We start from the raw sequence: 15,607 nt of genomic DNA, 5'->3' as shown, positions 1-15,607 counted from the left end.
CTGCAGATCATCCAGTCCATCCCACTGCCAAGCCAGGGTCACCTAGAGCAGGATACACCGGAATGTGTGCAGGTGGGTTTGGAATGTCCCCTGAGAGGCAGACTCCATGCCTTCCCTGGGCAGCCTGTTCCAGAGCTCTGCCACCATGAAGAAATTTTTCCTCATGTTGAGGTGAAACTTCTTGTGTTTTAGTTTATGGCCATTGCTCCTTATCCTGTCGCTGGGCACCACCGAAAAGAGCTTGGTAACCATCCTCTTGGCGCCCGCCTTTGAGACATTTATATGCATAAATGACATCCCTTCTCAGTCCTCTCCTCTCTAGAATAAACCATAAAAGTGATGAAAACCTACTAAATATTCCAAAAATAACCCGACCGTGACAACTAACACTACTGATGCCCCCTAAGGACACGGCAGACCTATTTCTCCCTGAAGCGGGGCATTTTGAGCGGTCTCTAGAAAGCGACCACACAGATCGCTGATCCCCGGACGGGAATCATCACCCAGTGGGTTTCCCGGGAAGGCGGCCCCGCCGCGCCCGGCTCGGGGGCACCCGTTTCCTGCTGGACCCGTGTCCCGCGGACAACTGCCCATCCCTGCGGAGCGCTGCCCTTCCCTGCAGACCCCTGCCCTTCCCTGCGGACCGCCGCCATTCCCGGCGGACCGCTGCCCTTCCCTGCGGACCGCTGCCCTTCCCGGCGGCTGCGCGCAGCTCCCCGGCACGGCGGGAAGTCCCGCCCCGCGGTGGCGCCGGGAGCGGGCGGAGCCGCGGGAGCCGCGACATGGCGGCGGCCGGGTGCGGCGGGAGCCGGGCGGACAACGGGTACGGCGGGCAGCAGGCGCGGCGCAGGAAGGGCCCCGGCGCGCTGGCCACGGGCTACCTCGTTATCTACAACGTGGTGATGACGGCGGGGTAAGGACCGTGCGGGGCCGCCCTCGCGGGGTGTCCCCGGCCGGGGCCGCCGCTCGGGGCGCGGGGCTGAGCTCGGCCGGGCTGCGGCCGCGTGTGGGGCCGGCAGGGCAAGGCAGGTCCCCCGCGCCGCGGGGAGCGGGTCCAGGCAGGGGAACGGGGCCTCTCCAGCCGCCGTGCCCGCTCTCCTGCCCGTGCCGCCCTCCCGGAGCCCGTGCGGCGGCACCGCCCGGGTGCGGACGCGTGTCTGTGCCCCGTGTGCTCCGTGCTGTCGGTGGTCCTGCCTCGCACTTTGGGTGACGCTGAAAACTAGAGCCGAACCCTCTCTCGCTGCTCCTGGTGCTAGAGGGGGGCTCCCGGAGGCACAGCTGCCGTCCCTCCCTGAGGCACACGCACAGCTGCCGTCCCGCTGTCCCGTGTCTCCCCGTCCCACACGCACAATAATCCCGGCTGGCTGCCCGGGTGTCCCCCGGGCCTGCCCCTGGAGCGGCCCCTGCCCAGCCTGTGCGAGGCCTCGGCAGCTCCTGGCCAGGTGTGACCCCGCTCAGCGCTGTCCGACCCCCTCCGCAGCTCGTCCTCTTTCTTATGCCCCTTCCTAAACCAGGTATGTGGAACAGCACAAGTGCATGTTCTTTGGGAACTGCCCTGTTTTATAATTGACACCCTAATTTGCTCTGTAATAATGTTCTCATCCAGGCGACCATAGATTGCTGTTCCCACATCACCACGTTTGTGGTGTGGACTCCAGCACTTTTGAGTTGAGAGATGAACCTAAACACAGGGAATTTATCCACAGCAGTAGTTAAGAAGGCAAACCTCTTGAGCCCTGTGAGATTTCCCCATGAACCCTTCAGCTGCTCCATAATTTGAGTTTGAAATCTGCTGCTTGCGACATGTGAGCTCCTTGGCCAGCTTGGTGCTCTGCCCTCCCCTGCCTGGCACAGTGGAGGCTGGGGCTGGTTGGTGCTTGTACAGGTGTGTTCTTGGGCACAAAAATAAAAATAGTGACAACTGGGGACTCTCGAGCTAAAGGAGACTACTCCTTTTTTTTTTTTTTTAAGTGGCAATGGTGTCTTATTGGAATCCAGATAAAAATAAAGCCATCTTTTGAAAGATTAAGGATATTTGGGTGGGAGGAGAAAGGAGCCTTTAAAATGGATCCCAAATGAGCCTGTTTTCTGCTAGATAAATCCTAGCAAATGAGAAGTTAAGCAAACACACTAGTCTCACTGTTTTGGGGGAAGGTTAGCATAGAATTAATATAGATACAACTTACTGTAATAAGGCAATTGGACCTGATGATTCTTGTCTTTGCTGGTGACAGCTAGTGCTGTTTCAGCTTACAAGGTAGGTACACTTGTGTGGAGCAAAGGTAGCTGAGCTGGAAGATCTCAGTTCTTGTGAGGTGTTTGTTACACCCCTTACCCAATATCCGTGGTTCTGTGAAGTGCTATTGCTAAGCAGGTTTGTGGCTTCATATGATATTTACAGGGGCATAATAATTACCCACCAGCTTGATTTAAGTAAATCCCTTCTTTCAGAAATACTTAATTACATGAGTAGTACAACACAGTACAGGCGTTCAGTCAGTCTTTTCAGTTTTGTTGTGGTGACCCTGCACAATGTTAACGAGTTCACCTCTCTGAACTCTTCTTAGAAGTAAAAGCATTTGCCTGCTGATTTTGCTGCTCATGTACGTTTCAGTTACATTTATAAAAGATCTCAAAAATCCGAGAGAGAAGCTGAGGTATAAATAGAAAGTTTCTTTAGAGGTCATGAACTTTTTATCATGGCAGGCAAGCTCCTGAGCGTGGGAAATTTCTCTTAGAAGAAAAAATTCAAACAAATTCAACTGTTAGAAACTCAGAAATAAATAGCACAAATCTGTGCTTAGCTTCCTGTTGTCATGTAAATTCCTGATTTATACCAAACCTCCTAGAAAATGTCAGTCTTGGGTGGGATGTGGCTTATGGTGCTTAAACATGAGCTGCTTTTTTCTGGGCATGTTTGTGATTAGATGATTTCTGCAATTTGGGGAGCTACTGTAGGAGTTTGTATCTCTGCACTGTCTCTCACTGCCCTTCTTTTGGGGTCGGTCACTGGGAGCTCTTGACTGATAATTTGTCTTACAATGGATGAGGATTTTGTGCTTCCCCTGGACACTGCTGAAATTCCACAGTATACAACGCTGAACTTAGAAAAAAACTCAGTTAGTTTCTTCTTATTATGAAGTCTTCTAAAAAGATAGTTTATTAGGAATTGGTTGACAGAAGTTCAGTTGTTCAGATGAAAAGATTGATATACAGCTGGTGGCATATAGTAGTTACTGACCCTGTGTCAATCAGTGCTCAGACTTAGTTTCTTAAACTGCACTGCCTTGGAAGGAGAATTGTGAAAACAAAACACCAGAAAATTGAAGGTGCCCAGATGATGAAGTGATGCTATAAAAGCACCTGGGATTTTCATAAGTGGTTTGTTTTGTTTTACAAGAGGTGGTTTATAAACTGAAGCACACAACAACATTGTTGTGCAGTAAATAGGTACTAAAGGAAATGTTTTAAAACCATAGTTGCCTTAGTTATTAGCTTTATTTAAAATGGATCAAATAACAATTAAAAAATCTCGGCATAGTTAATGTATTTACTTTGCATTTATCTTGACTGAGCTTAGGAAAACACAACTGATTCCAAAAATAATAGATCTTATTTCTAATTTTATACTGTAGTGCATGTAGGATATGGTTTCCTAATAATACAATGGCTTTTACAGGAGCAAAACAGTAGAAAAAGTATGGATACCTGTGGATCCCTCAGTGGAGCTGCATATACTTACCACCTGGTTCACATGTTTTGGGTGTTTTCTTTCAGAAAAGGGACCAACATGGCACAACAGGGAATAACCAGTCTGGCAGGTGGTTCTCAGGTTTTTTTGCCCAAGGTTCAAACCATTAAGCTGCAGAAAGCCCTTCATTGCTTCTCTTGCATTCAGACTGTGTGCCCACCCCAGTGTGGAGCCGTGTAGTCATACCTGACCTGGCATAGGAAGCTCGTTCTGGAGGCACAGGTGCAGCATAGAAATTGTTTTCTAAAAACTGTGGTTGACTGAAATCACTGAATAGTGCTGGGCAGGGAGGGAGGGCATGCTGTTAGAGTTGAGTGTAAAAGTTTGATAAGCTGCTTTAAAAGGTGATTATGTTTCTTATATTTAGTCAAGTGCCATAACTAACTGGTACTTCTGTGTGTAAGTAGCTGATGGTGGTATAAACAAGGAATTTTGGAAGGATTTCAGTCAACAAGATAGACAATAATGTAATAGCTTTTGGGTTTGTGTTAGTCAGTGGTGAACAAATAGAGTTCAGGGTTATGAGTTTCGTTGTCCACGTCTTCAGTGAGTGGCTGTTGAAGAGTCAAAGTGCACTTCTCCCTTTGCAGGTACACTCACTGCATAGCTTTGCTGTATTCTCTTGCATAAATGATGCAGAACCTCAGTAAACTTTGCATAAGAAAATGCCTTTTTATAACTGTGAGAGAAATAAAGGGAGTTGCACTAAGGACTTAAGTGTGAAGCTTGTCTGTCAAGTCCGAGCAACTGAAAGTAAGAAATTTGTGTGTATGCAGTATCCATTTTTCTTAATTTGGATTAGTTAAAGAGTCTAATAATCTGGTCTGAAGTTTACAGGCATGGCAGCAGTAATTTAATGAAATGTAACTCCAGCGGTAATTTAATAAAATATGACTCCACCTGGTGTATCAGGTAGGCTTCAGAGTCTAGGTCAGAGAAGGCTGAAAAAACTACTTTACAGCTTAGCTTCCATGACACAGTGGTGCCTTTGCTCCCCTTTTAAACTCCTTGCCCAGTTTAATTTTCACCTGATACTCCTTGCTTTCTCCTTCTGTTCCATTTTCTCCAGTCACAGAGGGTGAAGAACTATTTAAGAATCACAGAAGCAGGACAAAGGTGCTAAAAGCTTCAGCACAAACTAGGCTCAGCTTTTAATTTTGTACAAATTAATACTTCGGTCTGTACTGAATGCTTTTTGAAGGACAGTGAAAAAGTAGAGTCTTTCTGGAGTCAGTGACCTGGCAGGAGGGTGGAGATGAGCAAAAGGCTGGAGCTGCTCTGGGAGCCATCGACTTCACCAGGTGCTCGCAGGCACAATCAAGAACTGTTGCCTTGTGCAACTGGAGAAATTGCTCAATTCAGCCAAGTTTCTCAACAAACATGGAACATCAGGAAAAACAGAGAAACTTGACAGATAAGAACAGGACAGTGTCAACCTGCTCTGATTTCCTGTTCTAAAGAAGCAGCAGTCAGTGTTGCAGGGGAGAATCACTAATACTATTAGTGCTTACTGGTTTATTCTACGCTCAGGTCCGAATACAAAATTAATCTGATTCATTCTTTGTAAGCAGCAGTTACTCAGCAAATGTTTGCCCTTTGGTTTCACAAGACAGCTTTAAGAGAAATAACTTGTCACTCTGAAAAAGGGAGGGTTTATTTCTCTTTTCCACTTGTCTTCCCCACTCCTGCTTTTCTTTGGTGCTCGTCTTCAAGAAGTTGAGGCAGAAATGAATTAGCTTTCTTTCAGTTCTGCTAACAGATGTTGCTACCAACACAAACTTGGATGCCAGAGTTACTTATTATTGAAAAATCTGAACTTCACTGTGTGTTTCAAACAATTACTACATCTGGGATAATATTTGTATATATTTCGCAATACCAAAGCTAATGGGGTACTGGTAAGACTCTAATATGCTGTAAATGAAGGGGGTGGCTTCATCTTCCCTGTTACAAAACCAAAGCTGCAGGCTTTTTTTCTGGAGGGTAAAAACTATTACATAGTTAGGGGGCTTGCTGCGTGTCTACACACACTTCCACTGAGGTAGACTGTTCTTAGCAGAGACACTTAGTGACTTACCATGAGGGGTGTGGAGGGAGGTGGAGTAGGTGGTGGCATTAAAAGTAGCTGAGAGTAAGACAGTCAGGATCAGCCTGTGAAAACCTGGGAAGCTGCTGTTAAGGATTTCCCAGTTTTTCTTGACCAGCCACTTCTCTCCGTGTTTGCCATGAGCAATTGGAAACTAAAGTTAACTATAGATGCTAATTTCAAATGAAAAAGTGTGTGACCAGACTTGACCACTCACTTCAGTTTTGTGGCTTGCCATAGACTTCACTAAAGAATTTCTGAGGTTATGGGCAAACCCTGACTCTTCTGTGTGTGGTAATGAAAGGTGTTACACCATTGGCCAGGACAAAAAATTTTTAGGGGAAAATGAGCAGGGTTAGCAGGTCATATTGTTCAAGGTACAGTGGCAGTTATACACACAGTACTTACGCAGGTCTAGATGTATTTGTGGTTAAAAAGGAAAGCTGGGACAGGAATGACTGTGCTACCTTCAAGGCTGTAGCAGGTTCAATTTCCTTGTAGTTATTTATCTATAACTATTTCTCATATAATATATGGTACCAATTAAGCTGGATGACCTATCATAAAGTCTAGGGGTCTACTTTGAAATGAAACATTAAAATGAACACCTTCTAAATCTTGTTTATGCCATGCTGCTTTAAATTATGGTGTGATAAGAGATTTTTGACCAGCTGTCAATGGTTTTCTGCTTAAACTAAACAGAATGTGATGCTAATCTGTCACAAATGTATTCCATAACTAAAGTAAATAGAGCTCACTGAAAAATAAACCAAGACATTAAAGGTATTGGTTATCATGTTGGTGCTGAAAGATGCTTAAAAATGCATGATCTCTAACTTTGATAAATTTGCAGAATATCCAAGTATTTAATGTTTTCAGTGTTGGAGAGGGTAGGCAAAAGTTAGTATGCTTCAGGACAGTTATGCCTGTTGCTTTCTCAGATACTGAAAGAGGAATTAAGGATTTTTTTGTATTTATGCTCTGCTTAATGTCTCTTTGTCTTAGACATTTTTTCTCTCTTACAGATGGCTTGTTATTGCAGTTGGTCTCGTTCGGGCATACCTGGCTAAAGGCAGCTACCACAGCCTTTACTATTCAATAGAAAAGCCCCTGAAATTCTTCCAAACTGGAGCGTTGCTTGAGGTAGGTGTAGTGCTCTTCTCTGGTGTTACTAATGTTTGCATGAATGTGTTGTTCAGTAGAAATAGGGCAGCCTGTGTTGGACAGTGCCTTCTTGGTATCTGTTTTTTTATTAGCCTTTATAGAGTGATTTGAAAGTAAACATAAGAAATACACCTCAGACAAATACTGAATTTTTCCTTTTAGCGAGTGGTGAGGGAACTTGCTGTCTGCTATTTAGCATGGGCAGCAGAGCTAAATATTAAGCTTAATCTTTGAAAAGCAAATATTGAATTTTAAACTCTTGTAATAGAACTAAATGTGTGTTTAAATTGCTTAATTTGAAATATTAGTGATTTGAATTTTTCTTTTTGTTCTAGATTCTGCACTGTGCACTTGGTAAGTGCTTGCAAGTTTTCAGTTTATTATTGTTATAGAAGACTGCAATTTTAGCAATGTATTAGCACGAAAAATGTCATGGTCTGTGAATTGACAGATTTAATTCTTGCTTAACTCACTAGTTTTTCCTAGTGAGAAAACAGTGCTTGAGCTCCTGTCTGGATATTCACTAGCCACTATTTAAAGAGTAAGATAGCATTAAGGTTCCTATAGCTGCAACTACTAACTTGCTGTTTTTCATGTTTTTCATATATATTATACAAACAGTCCACATACTGAAGGGTCTGTTAGATTGTGGGTTCATATTGAATTCCTGTGGGGTTTTTTTAATAACCAAGTGAGGTAGTTGGGAGAACTTAAACTTGTATACAGGAATGTGTCAGCAGAGGGCAGTCTGGTTCTGTAGCTGATGAAGTAGTTCTGAACCGCCTGAATAATCGGTTGCTCTGAAAACGCTGTCTTAAAGGGCAGTTTGTAGGCTGTGCACAGATCATCCCAAGAAATGAATGATCATATATACCCCTCAAATTAATGGAGAGGCTTCTCAGAGTAAGCTATACATATCATCTTCTTGCCTGTGCTGCCAAGGCAGTCCTTACAATGCTGTTTAATTTTACTAAATCTCAGTTACTGGTTTTTACAAGAATAAACCGTGCTTTTAAAAAAAAATTCAGAAATTAATATTAAAATGTACCAGTTTTGAAGTCTTGAAGTGGCAAGAAGGACAAGTTAAGTCTTGGAACACTGGGAAAAAAGCCTTGCAGATAAAATGCTGGTTTTACTGTTCTAAATCAGTAATGCTCTACTATTTTCTTAAGCTAAACTTGTGTGCAGACATCAATGTTTACCAGTACTAAATCTAAGAGTGTAAAAAATTTAATTAGATTATCTTTTCCTCATACTTGTGTCCATACAAATCAATGAATAGCAGAAGAAAGTCCTGTGTTTCACCTTCCAGGCTGATGCAGAACAGCAAGCAAGATGATTATACCAGCCAGTCTGTGAACAAAACTAATAATTCTGGCTCAGTTGATTTGAGATGTGGATCCATTTAGCCCATGTTATGCTCAGTAGCACAATTTAATATTAGTGAAGAGAGCCATTAGGGGAAGGTTGCAACATTTTATACCATTATTAGTCTATCTATTTGCTTTCCCTAACGAATTTTTTTTACAAAATACTTATTTTCTTATAACTGGCCATGGATTTTTTTTTTCTGTTAATGGAAACATTTGTCAGCTAAATAAAGAGAGAGGCTTTTGCACAGCTGGATGCACTGCTGATGTTTGCTGTAGTCCTACTGACTCTGGCAAAAGTTTCTATGCAAGGAGAAACAGGCAATTTGCAGATTCCTTTGCCCCAGCTAAACTAATTGCTCTAACTAGAGCTGTAATTCTCTGTCAGTGGAGGAGCTTATCTGTGACAGATGGCTGTGTGTATCAGCATAACTTTTCTCTCCACATCTTTTCAGCAGAATCTGAAATGTTAGCATCTGTGAGGCAAGTCCTTCAAAATATGAAGATTGATAGGGGAATATCTGTCTAGCATGGTTGAGAACAGAACTTTGACATGTGCCAAAGATTTAAAAAAATTAAGGAGAGCTCACATGGAAAGGAGGGAACACATAGCCCAGAGACCAAGAGGAGGGGCCCATCATCATGGCTGGGCTTCGTGAACGAAGATCCGGGAAGGGCTCTACCCACATTTGTTATAGGTGCACTGGTGGCTAAAAAGGCCAATACGAGATAGACACCTCTGATTGCAAAAGGCACAGCAGAAAGACTCCTTAGGTGGTATATTCTGCAAGGCACGATTCTTTCTGCGTTGTCTTTTCCCCTCAAGGGTGATCCTGTGTGAGTTCTCAAAAGCATCAGCAGCGTTATAGATGGTGTGTCTCCAGACCTCCCAGCTGGAGGCCAGAGTAGACCAGTTATGTTGATCAATATGGCCGAGGCTGAGATGATGTTTCAGGGAGTCCTTGTATCTTCTCTTCGAGGCTCCTCTCATGCAGCAGCTGATGGCAAGTTCACCATAAAGCAAGATCTCAGGGAGGCAGTGGTCCTTCATCCTGGAGACATACCCTGCCCAGTGCAGCTGTGTTCTCATCAGCATGGCCTCAATACTTGTGACTGCTGCTTGTTCGAGAACAGATGTATTGGTCACATAATCTGGCCAGTGGATGTTTAGGATTGTGTGGAGACAGCGTTGATGGAAGCGTTCTAGGAGACGCAGGTGGTGGTGGTAGACGACCCATGATTCGGATCCGTATAAGAGAGTAGACAGCACTATGGCTCTGTAAACACTGATCTTGGTACTTTTCTTCAGGTGTTTGTTTTGCCAAACTCTTTTATGAAGCTTTCCGAAGGCACTGTATGCCTTTGCTAACCTGTTGTCTATCTCCCCATCAATCTCACCATCTGAGGAGATGAGGCTGCCAAGGTAATTAAACTGCTGGACTGATTTGAGCTCTGATTGGCCAATGGTGATGTGGGGATGAAGGAAGACTTTTTGAGGTGCAGGTTGATAGAGAACTTCTGTCTTCTTTAATCTGACTTCCAGCCCAAAGAGCTCAGCAGCATCTGCAAAGCAGGATGTTAAACACTGCAGAGCTGCTTCTGTGTGGGCAACAAGGGCGGCATCATCAGCGTAAAGCAGCTCACGGACAAGATGGTTTAAGGTCTTGGTGTGGGCCTTCAGTCACCTTAGGTTGAAAAGGCTCCCATCAGTACGGTATCAAATGTAGATACTGCCCTGATCATCGAGGTCTGCTGTGGCCCTTTGGAGCATCGTGCTGAAAAAGATTGTGAATAGGTTTGGTGGGAGAACGCAGCCTTGTTTCACACCATTAGTTATTAGAAAGGGTTCATCTGCCAAGGGCTAGCGAGCTTGGATGCTGACAGCGAGGTCCTTAGGACGTAGGTTTAATTAGAGTGTCCTCTTAGATGGATGGCCTTACAGGGCTAAGTGGGCTCCATCTGCCTGGGTTTGGAATTAGGATGACTGCTGGAAGGCTAGTGAGCTCATCCTGCCCATGGACACATTTTATCTCACCCTTTGGTTTTGACCTGTTTGGCATGAGAGACCCTGCTGGAGGCATATACTACCACCAGTATAGCTTGCAACCTCATAAGGGCACACAAGCTTCTCCCCCACTAAAATGATTAGGCCAAACCTTTCACTCCTTACTTTTCCTGAGCCACCTACACTCAAATCCAGGGATATTCCCAGGGACATTCGCCCACCCACGACTCTCCAAGCAGGACTGCCCCGCCTGCCCTCCTGCTGGTCTGGGTACCCCATTGCCCACCAGCCCCCCTCCCCCCCCCCCAAATTGGACTGGCAAACCTCTGTGTGCTCCGAAGTTCTTCCTCTCCTCTCCCCCCGGGGCCGCAACCCCCACCGCCCCCGCTGTGGCTGGGAGCCTCCTCGGCATGGCCAGAGCCCATGTAATTACTAGAAAAGGGCTATACAGAAAAGAATCAACTTAGCAATTCCGAAATTCTCTGGAAATACTTTTCTGAATCAAAGACATTATGCAGACACTGATATTTTCTGATCAAAACCGGACCAAATAAAGACTGTTCATTTTCTCTTGACCATTTTATGTTTGCCTTTAGAGAGAGCATTGCAGAAGATATGGGCCAGCATTGTTTCTGACTAGCAGTCCTTTATACTGTAAGACCTTTCTGAATATGTCAACACAAAGTACAAGATTCTAAAAACACGCATCTTTAAGGGTGTTCTCTCTTATCATACCTACACTGGTGCTTAATAACTATTAAGGAGAAACAACAGGAATGAGAATAATCATGCAGTTCAGCTGTTCTCGTCAGCCACACAGCTTGCTAGCAACAAGAGATTGTTTCCGCTGTGGAAGATCCTGTGGAGCAGCAATAGTCACCCGTGACTTCTGTCTTGTCAGGAGCTGCAGTAGGCAGTTGCTTATTCTTCGTCTTTGCTTTAGCCATGTTGTAATGACCAGAATCAAAGTATTTTTGCTTCGCATAGAGCTCGGAGGCTGCCACGGCGCAGGGCACAGGCAGGCGGCCCCTCTGCGGCAGCCCGGAGGCGGGAGGCAGAGGCAGGTGGGAGGAGGAGGAGGAGGAGGAGGAGGATGCTCAGGCGGTGGCCCGTGAATGGAAAGGGAACATGCAGTTTCTTGACTTGTGTAGCAGACAGACCCCAAGTGTGGGAATGGCACTGACAGAGAGATGGGAGAGCTGCTGACTGGAGGAAGCTGGTATGGAAAGAAGTGATAGGAGCCACCAAAACGTAGAAGAAATAGTGCTACAGGGAATTGTGAAGGGAATGGAGGAAAACAAAGCTTTGGTGAGTACAGGCCCATCCTGCAGAATCACTGCAGACCCAGCCTTTCTCCCATAGTATTGTTCACCAGTGACTCTCTGGTAAGCCAAAGTCAGCACTGGTTCGCTGGTTTTGCTTTAGCCTGCTCAATTTGAGAGACTGTGCACCTGTAAGCTGTGTACGCATCCTGTTCTCAACTGGGAACCCACTGGGCCAGAGGAAGCACTTGTTGGGAGCTGGAGGATTTCCTGCTGGAGATGGGAGGCTTAGTCCAGGATCTGGAAGAGGTCTGGGCAGGGCTTACTTGCTTCCTTGACTGACTTGAGCCCTCTGTCAAGCACTGTTCTAGCATGTGAAGTGTTGTACAAGTGATGACAGATATTTTTAAAAATAACAAGCTTCAGATTGACTGTCAGGTACCTGTTGAGTGCAGTGAGTAAATAATTAGAGGCAAATAAAGTTTACATGAATTGTAGCTGGTGAGTCAGTTACTTTGACCTCCTGTTTTTGGCATAGATTGGCATTGTCTTGGCTATAGTGAAAAACCTTGTTTGTCTAACTTAAGATAATCTTGGATGGTTCCTACACAGTCATTTTGGCTTATTTATAGATTCCTTTGCAGGAACATAGGCTGTCTTGTTTAGGAGGGGATGATCTCAATTGTCTAAAAGAAAAGGTGTGTTACTCTCATAGGAAAGAGCCTTTAACAAGTACAGTTTGTGATGTTTTATAGCACCCCTTTAGTGTTGTCTGAGAATGGACACCAATTCTGCCCTGAGGTTTTACAACATTTATTAGATTACAAACAATATGTGATAAAACTGGAGAGAACTATGTAGGATTTTCCTTTCTTTGTACTCTGAAAGAAACCTAACGTCAATTAAAATAATTCTGATGAAATTGCTTTTGGATTTTCTTATTCTTTCTTCCTCTTCCACTTTGCCACTTTGGTCTTGACATCTTCATCAGGCTTTTTTGTGTTGTTTGTTGTGATCTGCATTGGTTTTAGAAGCACTTTTTACTGTAACTTAGGAGCTGTACCTGCTCTTGCATTCATCTTCATCATGCTATTGGAAGCAAATAAAACTTTTTGATGCAAAGTTTAGAAATTTTGTGTAATTTGCAGTGTAAAACTATTCCTACTCTGTGAGACCTGGGTGTGTAGGATGCTTTTACTGGAAGTTTAATCTGCACCTCAGAACTTGCTTGGAAGAAGCAGTGATATCTGCTTCCTTGAGAAATCTTCAAGTTGTTTCTGTACCTACCAATGCATCAGCTATTTCTTGGGGTTTGTTTGTTGTGGGTTTGGGGTTTTTTTGAGTTGTATTTCCAGGAAGGAATTATAAACTTTGTATCTACCAGAATATGGGCTAGATTAGTGTTTTTGCAAAATACTTTTTTGCTTACTGGTTTTTGGGATATATTCTGCAAAACTTCTTTATTGTTTTTATTTTTTAAATCACAGTAATGAAGAGTATCTTCGATATTTTAATCAAAGATGTTTATTTGAAAGACTGTATCCCAGAAACTGTTTGATTGAAGTTATCTCATTTTCTTCCTGTATTAAGGAATGTGCTGTGATTGCAACAAGACCAATTACTTTTATTTGCATTTTGATGCAGAAAGTCTTGTCAGGAGATTGCATTGCATTAGGCTGTATAAACATACCATGGGACAGACTTAATACTTTCAAATAAAAAAAAAATTACATACTTTCCTGCCAAAAATTTCAAATAACTGGACTTTGGTTTAACTGTGTTTTATTTCCCCACCCCTACCTCTCACCCTGGTAGTCAGGACTATTTCCTAATTGCAAAATATCTTTCAGGCATTGTTCCCTCTTCTGTTGTTCTGACTGCTTTCCAAGTGATGTCAAGGGTTTTCCTGACGTGGGCAGTAACACACAGTGTGAAAGAGGTAAGTCAAGCTACCAAATGGATAGAAAAACTCTTGATCCATTCTGAAAAGCAAGTGTTGATCACTGTCTTATTTTCTTTAAAATGTCTTCTATTTGTATCCCAACATTTGAAATAGTTTATGTGAATTTCTGTGGATCAAAAGAAATAAAAATAGACCTGAAGTCATCTCTTCTTGACAGTCAAAGAGAGCGAGGTCTGATTCTCTCACTGTAAGACATCTAGCTCCTGAATAGATTTTCCAGTCCTTACTGGAAGTTAGAGGTTTCAGTGTGTAATACAGAGCCCAGAATTCGGGACAACATTTTAGTATTGATCTCATTAGTGCCATAACTAATAGCGACATCTCCTCTCTGCCCCCTTCCTGCATACACAATTCACTTTCTGTTCCAAGGCTTCTGAAGCTCCCCCTCAACTGTTTGTCCACAACAGTGCCTCGATGCTCTCCCTTATCACTCTCCAGGATAATCTTTCCTCTGTCCCTCATTCAATTTTCTTACATTCAAGTGTAGGTGGGTTTTGGGGCCTGTGTGTTTTTCCTCATTGCTCATCACACAGTAGTGCTGTACTTTATACAGATCTCTGTAGAAGCTTGTGGCAGATTACATGTTTTTTGAAAATTATTCCTGACAGCTATTTTAAAATCTAAACATGCTCTAATTGGTACAGGTTATGCTGACTGACTCTTTTATGCCATCTGAAACCTTGTAGTAGCCCAAATATATTGCATCTGTGCTGGAGTTTCTTCTTGTTAAAGAAAGAAATTATCCTCGATACCAGTGTCAGCATGGGTGCTTGAAATAAGTGACAGTCATCTCATGTCATTATATTTATAAGATCATTTGTGACTTGACATGGAAAATGTTCAAGGAGCTTCTCTCACTACCAAGTCTTCAGGGAAGCTGCTTTCTCTTCCTTACTCCAAACCTGTTACCAGAGCATCCATCCACATGTAGAGTAATGTAAGTCACTGTAGTTCTTATTAATTAACTGCCTTTTCTGATATTATGATGTTTGTTCACATGAAGTCTTAGTTTCATGCTATAAAGCAGAGGAATGTTATTTTTCTCAATAAACTTAAAATCTTATAAATATTTTTCTTCTGATGGATTTCCCTTTTGGTGCAAATTAATGTACTTCGGTCTCTGTCAATTCACTGACATAAATTCTAGATTTTGAACAAAAAAAAGCCATAATTCCAAAACATTAGATTTAAGATACATGTATAAAATACTTTTAAAGAAATATACTTGTAGTTTTTCTTGTTACCTGTATGATGTTGGGATATCTGGTGCTTCATAAAAAAAATTAAAATTTTTTTACGAATTGTCTCCTGGTTTTGAAGTAACCCAAATATTAAAGCTTAGATTGCATGGATTAGAAGCATTCCACATGTTGTCTGTCATCAAAGAAAAGCCTGTAATATGATTGTGGGTAAGGTTTTTTTGAAACTTATGCCCACATTCTCACCGGAGAAAACTGACAAAATGGGAGAAAACGGGAGCAATGAGTTTAGCCTGACATTTGACTTTTATCAAGGGTTCTTTCAACAATGTTAAATGCAGATTTTTTTCCGCACACTTGTGTCATCTTTTGGTTAAACTCTTGCAATAGACTATATTATGTGTTACTTTTTTTTAATGTTTTAGAAAGTGGGCATAAGAATGGTAAGGATGAGGAATCCTGTGATGAGTTTTTGACCTGTGACTTAGAGCAAATAAATAAGAGGTTGTATTCTGACCCCTTCCTCCAGCCAGGGAGCATGCAGTCTCACCTGGGGAGATGTATTGCAAGTGTCACAAGTGTTCTACTCTTTCTAAAGGGCTGTCTGCACAAGTGAGTTCCATGGTGAAGTCCAGGATTAAATTCTCACACAGCTTTATGGAACTTGTAAGCTATGCAGTTGCATGATGAGGTTCTTGTAAAATAAAACGCAGTTTTCCTCTTTAACTCTTTGAGTGAGACTTGTTCAGTATCTTGCTTTTCCAGACTGTTTTCATATATAATGTAGTTAAAAAAAGAAACGTGTAT

The 15,607-nt window shown here is 43.0% G+C and overlaps 1 protein-coding gene across 3 annotated transcripts in view; it reads left to right on the top strand.

Moving 5' to 3' along the window:
- Positions 1-762: 762 nt before the first annotated feature.
- Positions 763-15,607, top strand: part of HACD2 (3-hydroxyacyl-CoA dehydratase 2) — a 21,059-nt gene continuing 6,214 nt past the window's right edge. The window contains exons 1-4 of one of the 3 annotated variants that reach the window (XM_027637387.1): positions 763-913; positions 6,863-6,980; positions 7,337-7,355; positions 13,489-13,577. In XM_027637387.1, coding sequence (XP_027493188.1) covers positions 783-913; positions 6,863-6,980; positions 7,337-7,355; positions 13,489-13,577 — 357 coding nt within the window. In that variant the 5' untranslated portion in view covers positions 763-782. Of the gene's footprint in view, positions 914-6,862; positions 6,981-7,336; positions 7,356-13,488; positions 13,578-15,607 lie in introns of those variants that run through there. The other 2 variants (XM_027637388.1, XM_027637389.1) reach the window with 2 other exon arrangements.

The sequence above is a fragment of the Corapipo altera genome, unplaced genomic scaffold (assembly GCF_003945725.1).
Source record: "Corapipo altera isolate COAL_440 unplaced genomic scaffold, ASM394572v1 45, whole genome shotgun sequence".
NCBI lineage: Eukaryota > Metazoa > Chordata > Aves > Passeriformes > Pipridae > Corapipo > Corapipo altera.
Note: the sequence above shows the minus strand (reverse complement) of the source record. Positions and strands in the feature narration are given on the sequence as shown.